The 12,462-nt window shown below is 35.3% G+C and overlaps 1 protein-coding gene across 1 annotated transcript in view; it reads right to left on the reverse strand.

Annotated features, from left to right (window-relative positions):
• The window catches only part of MMP16 (matrix metallopeptidase 16), a 354,542-nt gene that overhangs the window by 52,022 nt on the left and 290,058 nt on the right, over positions 1-12,462 (reverse strand). Inside the window, exon 7 of the mRNA XM_049700393.1 lies at positions 10,498-10,636. Coding sequence (XP_049556350.1) covers positions 10,498-10,636 — 139 coding nt within the window. The remainder of the gene's footprint in view (positions 1-10,497; positions 10,637-12,462) is intronic.

The raw sequence follows: 12,462 nt of genomic DNA on the forward strand, positions 1-12,462 counted from the left end.
TTAAAAGATCTTTTAGATTATCCATTTTACTATGTAAGAAGCAATGTATTTCTACCTCAAATGAACTTCATTAGCATTTCCTAAGTCTTTCAAACGTGATAATTTGTAAGCAGCATAAATAAATTGCAGTTTATGAGCATTTGAAATAAAGTAGTAATGCAAGTCACATAAACCATTTCTTAAGCAAAAGTTTTCTTTTTTTGTCATCTTGTGGTACCACAGATTTTAGACAACTCTTCTCTTTTGATATGCATCTTTTGTATTCCTTTCTTATTCCCAAATTTTATTACCCTCCTCTTTTCTGCCTCAGATATTTTGGTTCCTATTCTATAAGAGATTTTTGCCTCTTGAAACGAAAATGTCAAATAGGTTAAGTCCTGCTTAAAAGTTATTGAGTGATAGCAACAATACGAGACAACTTTTGAGACAATTTTTCAACTACTTAATTTTGACTACTACTGATTTGGACAACACTGAAGGTGTTTTTTAAATTTACGTCCAACTCTTGAAGGACTTTACACCAGCTCAATTTCTAACATAGATTTTTGATATTATTAACTCATAACCATTCAGCCTGAACATGACTAGTAATCGAGGATATAAACACCTGGCTTGATTGTGCTTATAAAATATGACTCTATTACACAGGATTTACCTGAGTGATATTCAGACAGCTGACTAGCACAAAGTGTGTAGTACATTAAGTTGCTGGAGAAAAGCATATTACTTCCCTGAAGGGCAATACATTTTCTATTTCTGGGGCTTTCTCACTAAATAAAACAACTTTTGAACATAAATAGAAGAGACTGACTCAGTTCACTGATAAATATCAAGTAGAGGAATGAGGGGGTCTGTTTAGACATCATTATTCTAAACAACGACAGGTATACCATGTGTCACGTATACCAAACCATGAGACTGGCTAGCATGGAGTGGAAAGGCTCGCAGTTTATACAACCAGCCTTACACTCAAATATACACAGCTATACTGAGTAGCATCTTGACCAGTGAAGGGAGATATTAAGAACTGGCTTCTTAAGGAAAAACAAAAGCAATAACTATAGATGTGAGGTTGAAAAGAAAATTCCTTAAGATATTTAACTACTTACTTATACCTTGTTTCATTATGCAAAAATGTGATAAAATAGTAAAATATAAACAAAAATAAGACTAGGGAAAATAGAATAGAGAGCAAGAAATAGAACATAGATAAGTAATATAAAATAAAAAATATGGAATTATTCAAAATGTGGACATCAAAATATGTTATATAGTCATTTCCAATACGAACACTTATTTGAAAATATAATCATTGTAAGTTGTGACATCTAAATTAATTGAGATTATATAATTTTAAATATGATATCTGCAGTAAATGGATTAATTCTATATTAATATTTAGTTAATTTCTCATGTTACTGTTCTCAATAGCACAAGAACTTTAACCAAGAAGAGAGGTTGCTGGGGAATGAGGCATCTCTGCTATCTGGGGACACCCTGCTTGATTATCACTGGGCTTAAGTAAGTGACTGAACCAGAACAGTATTAATTTGGATGCTCATAATTAATATGATGTGGAACAATGAAGGAATAAAATTTTACTACCCATGGTCACCAATATATTTAAATTTATGAAATACTTAAACTATTCCAACATAAACTGATGTGACAAGCAATAAACAGCACATGTTTAAAATATGTAATTTGTTTCAACATATGTATATATCTGTCAGCATATCCAGCAGATCTATATAATCAAGATAATGAACATGTTCATCATCCTGAAATGTTTTCTTATGCCTCTCTGTATTCCATACTGCCCAATCTATCTCACTTGTCCTTAGGCAACCACTGAGGTACTTCGTATCACTATAGATTAGTTTGCACTTTCTAGAATTTTATATTAATATAACAGTACAGCATGTACTCCTTTTTTGTCTGAAGTTTTTAACTAAGCATAATTATTTGAGCTTCATTCATTTATAGTACAAATCAGTAGTTCATCCTTTTTTATTGCTGAGTAGTATTCCATTATATGAATATTCCATAGTTTGTTTATCTATTCACCTATTGAGGATATATGAATAGTTTTCAGTTTTTGTTTAACAAAAATATGTCTGCTTTGAATATTTGTGTAGATGTCTTTGCACAAATGTTTTCATTTATCTTGGGAAAATGTCTGAGTGCAATGGTGTCTGTATGTTTAACTTTTAAAGAAATTGTCAGCTTGGCATGGTTGCTTTGGCATGGTCTGTCTTTTTAAATTTAGCCACTCTAACAAATATGCATCTTATAGTGGTTTTAATTTACATTTCCCTAATAACTAATATTGCTTAGTATCTTTTCATGTGCTTACATGGCATCTGTACATTATCCTTGTTGAAGTTTCTGTTCAAACCCTTTGCTTATTTTTGAGCTGCTTGCTTTCTTTTTATTGAGTTTTGAGAATTCTTTACATATTCTGGATACAAATCCTTTTTCATCTATGTGTTTGCAAATATTTTCTCTTAGTTAATGGCATGTCTTTTTATTCTCTTAGTGTCTTTGAAGAGTAAATTTAAAAAATTTTGATGTCCAACTTACCATTTTCTTTTATGAATTGTGATTTTGGCATTAAATATAAGAAATTTTGGTTTAAGCCATAGTCACATATACTTTTATCCTAATTTTTTCTAGTTGTTTTACAGTTATATGTCTTACATTTAGCTTTGGACCACTTAGAATTCATTTTTATATATGGTACAAGGTGTGGATTAGAATTTATTTTTTTGCATATGAACATCCTATGTTCTCAGTACCATTTGTTGAAAAATTATCTTTTCTCCACTAAATTTTCTCTGTATTATTGTCAGAAATTACTTGTTCATATATATTTTTAGTCTATTTCTGGACTCTCTATTTTGTTTCACTGATCTAGTTTTTCTATCTTTACACCAATGACACACTGTCTTGATTAATGTAGCTTTAAAATAAGAACTGAGGTAATTCCCTGGTGGTCCAGTGGTTAGGAATCCAAGCTCCCACTGCAGGGGGTCCAGGTTTGATCCCTGGTGGGGGAACTAAGATCCCACAAGCTGCATGGCAAGGCCAAAAAAAATAAATAAATAAGACTTGAAATCAAGTAGTGTTTTCAAACAGGTTTTGTCTATACTAGGTCTTTTGAATTTGCATATGAATTTTAGAATCAGCTTAACAGTAACTACCAAAAAGCCTGCTGAGATTTTTATTGGGATTGTACTGAATCTATAGATAAATTTGGCAGGAATTGACATTGTAATAATATCAAGTTCTTGAAGCCATGAATAAGGCATATTTGTCCCTTTGTCTTCTTCACTTTCATTTAGCAAATTTTTGTAGTTTTCAGTGTCTAGGTCATACACATTTTATTTGGATTGATCCCTAAATATTTGATATTTTTGATGTCATTTTATTTTTTTTTTTAATTTCAATTATTGATTATTCTTTGCTAGTATGTGACGGGAGAAAATTATCCCTACGTCACTTGCTTCTCAGCATGTCTCATGAGCAGAGGCACTGATAATGTCTTTCTTTTGGACTTTATTTCCAAAGATGTTTATATATCAACAATCTTGGGTTATAGAGAAAGCATCTCCCTCCACAATAAAGGGAGGGTTTGTTTACTCTTCAATTAAATAAATAAAAGGCCTCCTCTGGGGAAAGGTTAAGCAGCTTACTGCTTATTGAGGAAGTGAGAGAGTGGCATTGACATATATACTCTACCAAATGTAAAATAGATAGCTAGTGGGAAGCAGCCACATAGCACAGGGAGATCAGCTCAGTACTTTGTGACTACCTAGAGGGGTGGGATAGGGAGGGTGGGAGGGAGACACAAGAGGGAGGGGATATGGGGATATATGTATACATATAGCTGATTCACTTTGTTATTCATCAGAAACTAACACAACATTGTAAAGCAATTATACTCCAATAAAGATGTTAAAAAAAAATTTAGTTTCTCTAAGCTTGTGGCTCCTCTCCTGCACGTAACTGATTACAAGTATAGGCGTTAACAGGCCCAGTTCATGTCACCCTTTGAGAACTGGGGCTCAGGGAACTCATACAAATGGCTACTGCTTTTGAGTCTTTCTTTTTCTCTGAGTCAGGAATCTCATGTCTTCTGCCAACATTCATGAAAGTGTGGCAGGCTAACTTGCTAGCTTACAAATAGGGTAAAGTCTTAGACCCTTCACAGTCTTGAAAACATATAGAAATACAATTAATTTTTTGTATTATGGTCTTATATCTTGAAATTTTGCTAAACTCACTGATCAATTATAGATAATTGGTTGATGGCATCCAATTTTCTACATAGACAGTCATGTTGTCTGTGAACATTTTGACAGTTTTACTTTATGTTTATTACACTAGGTAAAACCTCCAGTAAAATGTTGAATTGAATTGATAAGCATGAACACCCCTGTCTTGTTCCTGATCTTATGGGGAAAGTCAGACATTGTGAATTTTGCCTGGTTGGGTGAATATTTTTATATCCCTATAATTATTCTTGAGCTTTGTTCTAGGACTGTTACTTAGAAACAATTTGATTACTTCAGGTGTTTTAAGATTTGTTAGGTAGGACTGAAATAGTGCTCCTTCTGGGATAATTATTCCCCACTACTGAGGCAAGACTCTTCTCAGTATTCTATCCAGTGCCCATGGACAACACATGACTGGTAGGAACAAATACTGTTAGCCCTATGTGAGGGTCAGGCATTGCTTCTTTTATATCTATCACAAGATTCTTTCTCCAGACTTCAGTTGCATCCTTACACACATATGCTGACCAATTCTCTCTCCCATCCCTTAGGAGTTTTCTTTGATAATCTCTAGGTCTTCACTCTGTGCAGCTCTTTCCTCTGCATTACTTTGTCTTGTGAACTATAGCCACCTTATTCTCACTTGACTCTCAGCTCTATCTCCTCAACTGAGAGAATCTTCTGAGCTTTGCTTGGATTTCTGTATGTTGGGCCACAGTCTGGAAATTCTTTCAAGACAGGAAACTGGGGCGGTTTCTGGGCTTATTTCTCTTTGTTTTTAACTCTCAAGATTCACTGCCTTTATTTCTTGATGTTCAATGTCGTGAAAATCATCACTTTATATACTTTGTCCAATTTTTGGTGGTTTTAGGTGGAAGGATAAATCTGATCCCTATTATTACATCTTGGCTGGAAGCAGAGCCCACCCTTATGCTATACTTTTACATAACAAAACTCAATAAAATTCTATTAAGAATATAAAACTGATCACATCTATAGAAGGCAAGCAATATATGTTTTTATAATTGTGTACTGGCAACTCCCACTGCATATGACATACAAACACATACAATTTTGCCCAAAGTTCAAAAATTATACACATTATACCAAAATATGAAGTTTTAATTGTATCTAGCAGCTTCCTATTCTTAAGATATTTATTAAAGTTCACTTGAATATAACGTATGCTTTATTTATATTACTAAGACAGTATTTATATTTTATAACTAAAATTATAATATTAGTTTATGGTTATATTCAAATCCACACTTTCAAATTCTTATGTAAGATGAAAGCAAGGCTAATACTAAGTACATTTAGGAAATATATGATTAAATAACTTTGTGTACCAACATGGGCATCAGGTAAACAGAAGGAATAAAAGGCTAAACTAGTTAAGTACAAGTACTGCTGTATAGTACAAATTAGAAGAGAAAAACATAAAGGAGAAAGAAAAAAAGGGAAAGAGGGCCAAAGAAAAGAACAACTTGGAGAAGAATAATGCTTAAACACATTAGTAACAGTTATCCAGGATGGCTGGTATAGGCTGAGACCAATGTGTATAGAGCTGTGAATACAAACACAGATTGGGACTTGAATTTTATTCTTCATTCATTCAATAATTATTTGTTTAGTGTTTACTACATTCCAGTTATTGCTTAAAACAGAGTTCAGCAAACTAGGACAAACGACCTGTTTTTATACAGCCCATGATCTAAGAAGAGTTTTTACATTTTTGAAGGTTAAAAAAAAAAAAGATATGTAATAGAGATGGTATGGGCTTCAAAGGCTAAAATATTTCCTATCTGGTCATTACAGAAAAAGTTTGTCAACTCCTGGTTTAAGATCTTGGGGATACAACAGTATTTATTTATTTATTTATTTATTTATTTATTTTTTACTTAGAAAATGTTTATTTTGTAGTTTAAGAGGCTTGTTTTCCCTGCCCGTCAGTTGACAGATGTTTAGTGACACTTAATATGTACTCAGAATAAGGTTTATTCTAAAGCTCTCTATATGCTATAATTGTATACCTCCTTTGCTCGTTATTTATTTATTTGTTTGCTTGTTTGTTTATTTTTTAACATCTTTATTGTAGTAAAATTGCTTTACAATGGTGTGTTAATTTCTACTGTATAACAAAGTGAATCAGCTATGCATATATCCCCATATCTTCTCCCTCTTGTGCCTCCCTCCCACCCTCCCTATCCTACCCCTCTAGTTGGACACAAAGCACTGAGCTGATCTCCCTGTGCTATGTGGCTGCTTCCCACTAGCTATCTATTTTACATTTGGTAGTGTATATATATCCATGCCATTCTCTAACTTCGTCCCAGCTTACCCTTCCCCCTCCCCGTGTCCTCAAGTCCATTCTCTATGTCTGTACTTTATTCCTGTCCTATCCCTAGGTTCTTCTGAACCATTTTCTTTTTTTTAGAATCCATATATATGTGTTAGCCTATGGTATTTGTTTTTCTCTTTCTGACTTACCTCACTCTGTATGACAGTCTCTAAGTCCATCCACCTCACTACAAATAACTCAATTTCATTTTTTTTATGGCTGACTAATATTCCATTGTATATATGTGCCACATCTTCTTTATCCATTCATCTCTTGATGGACACTTAGGTTGCTTCCATGTCCTGGCTACTGTAAATAGTGCTACTTTGAATATTATGGTACATTACTCTTTATGAATTATGGTTTTCTCAGGGTATATGCCCAGTAGCAGCATTGCTGGGTCATATGGTAGTTCTATTTTTAGTTTTTTAAGGAACCTCCACACTGTTCTCCATAGTGGCTGTATCAATTTACATTCCCACCAACAGGGCAAGAGGGTTCCCTTTACTCCACACCCTCTCCAACATTTATTTTTTGTAGGTTTTCTGATGATGGCCATTCTGACCGGTGTGAGGTGATACCTCATTGTAGTTTTGATTTGCATTTCTCTAATGATTAATGATGTTGAGTATCCTTTCATGTGTTCGTTGGCAATCTGTATATCTTCTTTGGAGAAATGTCTATTTAGGTCTTCTGCCCATTTTTGGATTGGATTGTTTGTTTTTTTGATATTGAGCTGCATGAACTGCTTGTATATTTTGGAGATTACTCCTTTGTCAGTACAACAGTATTTAAAAGAAAAAAAAAACTAGAGAAAACCTTGACCTTATGAACTGATATTCTATTGAGAGGGATACAGATGAGCAATAAATAAGTGAAACATAGTTTGCTGGATGATATGTAGAAAATTAAACAGGGAGGGAAATTGGACTGCTAGAGATGAGGTGGTCTCAAGGTCCATAGAGCAAGATGGGGATGATGGTCTTGGTGTGAGAGTTAATCTGATTATCTAGACTTTAAGGTGATAAAGGCCATAAAGAGATGGTGGCAAGCTGAGACACTCGTTTTGATTGTGACTATTGTGAGAAGGGTAGGAAAGGGAGTGGTGTGTCACCCAAATCTCAGGGTTCTAGGACTCTTAACTCTCCTGCCAATAATGAGATAGATACCAGGGAAGGGAGTGGTCTTATTGGAAACAACCAGAGCTTATGGCTCCCTCTGCATAATCAATGATGTTTGGAATAAGGGAGCTGATGTTCATAGCTGGGTTTTGAGAAGGTTTATTTGAAGGTAATGTGGAGAGTAAACTGAAGGAAGGAAACATCACAGCAGGGTCCTTGGAGTGACAAAGTTCTAAGATTAGACATTTCCTGATACAGACAATATATCAAGAAGACACCACTGGGCTTCCCTGGTGGCTCAGTGGTTGAGAGTCCGCCTGCTGATGCAGGGGACACAGTTTCGTTCCCCAGTTGGGGAAGATCCCACATGCTGCGGAGCAGTTGGGCCCATGAGCCATGGCTGCTGAGCCTGCGCGTCCAGAGCCTGTGCTCCGCAATGGGAGAGGCCACAACAGTGAGAGGCCCACGTACAGCAAAAAAAAAAAAGAAAGAATGAAAAAAAAATGATGACACCACTAACAAGCTAAACTTTCTTAAAGTTTAATATATATGTGACAAGAGACAGAGTTGTTCCTGTTGTTAGCATGATGACATAAGAAATACCTTATTGAGTCAAATTAATATTTAACCATATTGTTTTCATTAAAATGTTTGTTAAGCACCTACTATGTACCCAACACTGTTCTGGGAACTGAAAATACAGTGGTGTACAAGAAAATATAAACAAGCTCCATCTCTCATGAAATTTACATTTGAATGCTGTAGATAATTTCAGTTTTTTACAAGAGCTGTGCAAGTTGGAAGATACTGCTTTAAATGGAGTGGGCAGGGAGGGCACTCTGTGGAGGTCCCTTTTATGCCAGCTGTTTAAAGATGAAACGGAGCTAGCCATTCCAGAGCGAGTGAGTGAGGAGAGACAACATGAAAAAAGTGAGAAGGCCCTGAGGCAATAAAGAACTGTAGGAACACTGATTTATGACTGTGGCAGTTTCTCCTCAGGCAGTTTTGTCAGAGTGCACTATTCATCCTGTGATGAGACAGGACCCCATGGGACAGCCCTCAAGCCATAGGCTGCCTAGGGTTTATTCTTCACTTTTTTCTGCTGCTACCGAGCACAGGACCAAAGAAGAGTGTATGGGAGGGTAATTTTTCTCCAAATATCATGCCCGTAAGATTCAGAACATTTCGATGTATCCTTTCTTTGTCCACAATGGTACAGTACATGTACATTTCCACAATGATACAGTACATGGATGGTTTGGGCTTCACTTAAATATCACGAGTCTCTCAAACCCTGTGTTTTCATTACTCTTCTCACTACTATGAATTCTTCTAGCTTGATCCTGAGAATAATTGCTTTTTTTTTTGGTTACTTCCTTTATACACTTATTATAGATAGCAGGAGGGCAGGAATATTAATAGTAATCACACCAGCAGCAGTAATAGTTGGCATTTATTGAGAGCTCGCATGTACCAAGCACTTCACATGTAGTCATTAATTTAGTCTTTAATCCTAAAATGGCAAGCACTACTAATCCCATTTTCCAGGTGGAGAAACCGATGCAAAGGGAACTGAGTAGCTGTTCAGTTCTTACAGCTAGCAAGTGCTCAAAATTGGCAGAATGAATGCAGGATCATCATGTTCTTATAATTAATGTACTATACCCCTCTTTCTCAAGTTATAATTTGTAAAGATAAATTCTGAGTATACACTTTCACTTTACATGTGTTGTTTGGACTTCACTTAAAATATCACAAGTGTCTCTCAAACCCTGTGTTTTCATTACTCTCATCACTGCTATGAATTCTTCTAGTTTGATCCTGAGAATAATTGCCTTTTTCTTTTTGGTTAAGATCCTTTTCTTTTCCCTCAATCTCAATCCTTATTTGAGCTTATTCTCAGACCTGTAGGCTCTTGGCCAATCCATTCAATCATATTCATTCTTCACTCTAGTTTTCCTCCGATCATGTTCTCTTCACAATTCTCTCAGTCCTACAACTCAGTCAGTCTGTGTTCCCTGTCCCCCCAATAGACTAAAGATTTATTGTTTTGAATATTAGTAAGTTTAGAAGATGGAGTACCAGTCACTTGACTTAAGTTCACTTTACCAGATAATTTCACTTTTGCATGTTAGACATTAGTATTTGTGCAATTGAATTTTGTCACTCAGATAAAGAACAAATAATAAATTTTATTGGGTAAAATGATTGGGTGAATTTTTTCTACTCATAAGTTTTCCTTGTCTTTATGAGCAATTTCTTAGTTTATTGAAAACTATTTAACATAAACTGACTAAATCAAGTAAAGTTTAAGAGATTATATATGAAAATAAAAAGTGAAATGGATTTCATTGCATAAAAACAGCAAGCAGCTCCAAATGCTCTTAAAAAAAGAAAACCCAAATCCCTTAGTTAATAGAAAAATGACTTTTAATTCATTCATTCATTCACTTATTTGTGTATTTATTTTTCTGGTGCTTTTAAGTCAAATCTAAAAATTCTAAGCGATCACAATGCCTCCTAAATTTGACTTACAAATGAGGATACCAAATGAGAAAATATAACTTAGAGAATTAAAACTTATCTTTGATTTTACTTCATTTATATTTGTAGCCACCATATGTGGTTCATTTTATAAAATGAATTAGCTACCTAACCTCACTCAACAGTCTTTACTTATTCATCTCTATATCTGCAGCAAGGCCCTGGGCAAAATGACCAAGATACAGCAGAGCAAGACATGGGAAACATTCCTTACCTTTAAAGAAGACAAAATTCCCATCACTGTTTTCATAAACTGCATCGATACTAGGAGGCAAGCCCCGCCAGAAGTAAGTAATTTGCATGGGGTATCCATCCATCACCCTGTTGTTTCTTACTCGCCAAAACCACTGGTCCTACAAACCAAACACAAGCATCTTTCAACAAAGGTGAGACCTTGGGGAATTTCCCTGTGTGATGGTTTAATGCTTTCACAGCTAAGCTAGTGCTGTTATCACTGGCCTGTATCAAAACAGTCAAAGAAACAGCTACCTTGCCCAGAATGATCACAAACGTTCTGTAGTAAACTACCCAATGTCTAATCCATACATTGTGGTTAAAAAGATAATGTAAAAATACTTAATCTTGGCAGTTTACATTATCTCCAGGGCTTTCTAGATTGAAAAACAGAGGTAGCACAGACAAGTTCCTGCCAGATTTGTGGATTAAGTGAGCTTTCCAAAATATAAGAGCAGCATATGAACACATGCACCTTTGCATTTACAGACATGTGCAAGATCTCCACCTGAAGTGTTGGGATGAAATAGGGAGGCCATGCCTCCTGGTATGCCCATGTTACACCTACTTTCCCATGTAATTATAAGTAGAGTCCTCTTTCACCTTCAAATGTGTCCTGGTTTGGATGATAAATTATATTGTCACCTTAAATGAACAAAGTAAACTTGAAGGAAGATCAGCAGAGTGGATTCCAATCTGGGTCAATTGCCTCTCCTATTCGCTCTCATAATAACCTGTACTTCACTCAGTCATAGCACAGGCCGTTTTATATTAAATGTGTTTACTCTTATCTCTAGTGAATAATATATATGACTTGCTACATAGCAGGTATTTATAAATATTGTTGACTTAATAATTAGACTACACACAATAGTTTTCACCATAAATTCTCACTAAGGGCAAAAACTCTTTCCCCAAAATGTATATCTGATGACATTAAATTGTTTTCTATTGAAAATTTTGGAATAATTTAGAAACTATCCAAAGTGCTTTAATATTAGAAAAACTAGGTATATTTAAAAAAATTAGTTTCCAGTAAATTAAAATTTACTATTACATTTTATTTCAGTATTTACAAGCAGAGTTTTACTTGCAAGTTATATATTTGTACTATTTAGATAAGTGCATATCACAAAAATACTTCCATTTCAATTGTCCTCTGCTCTCTTCCCCCAGCTTAGGTATTAGCAAGTGATTTATTATAGAGCTTTCCCAAGCTTTTGGCTAAGAATAGTTTAGCCTGAGTAGATTTCCTAGAATTTGTCAGTTATTCATATATTCATTCATGCACACACACACAATCTACTAAGGATTCTTGGATTTCAGGTGATATGATAAAAAGGAGATTTCTTCCTATCTAAATGAATCCCAAATATTAAAATTGTCTTAACAATCTTTGAATAATTGCACTTTGCTCTAGTTATAATGGGCTGTCTTCTCTACTTATTTTGCTATTTATAGATAAAGGAGGAAGTAGGGGGCTTCCCTGGTGGCGCAGTGGTTGAGAATCTGCCTGCTAATGCAGGGGACACGAGTTCGAGCCCTGGTCTGGGAGGATCCCACATGCCGCGGAGCAACCAAGCCCGTGGGCCACAACTACTGAGCCTGCGCGTCTGGAGCCTGTGCTCTGCAACAAGAGAGGCCGCGATAGTGAGAGGCCTGCGCACTGCGATGAAGAGTGGCCCCCACTTGCCACAACTAGAGAAAGTCCTCGCACAGAAATGAAGACCCAACACAGCCCAAAATAAATAAGTAAATAAATTAATTTTTAAAAAATCAGAGAGAACATTTCCCGGCTGTGGTCAGAGGAAGTGCTGACTACTGAATAAAAAAAATTTAAAAAAAAAAGGAGGAAGTAGCTTAATCAATGACTGAGCTCACATTCTATTCTTGTTCTGTTCCTTGATAACTGTGTCACCTTGGTTGAGGTGCTAGTTACTGAGTT

The sequence above is a fragment of the Orcinus orca genome, chromosome 17 (assembly GCF_937001465.1).
Source record: "Orcinus orca chromosome 17, mOrcOrc1.1, whole genome shotgun sequence".
In the NCBI taxonomy this organism is placed as follows: Eukaryota; Metazoa; Chordata; class Mammalia; order Artiodactyla; family Delphinidae; genus Orcinus; species Orcinus orca.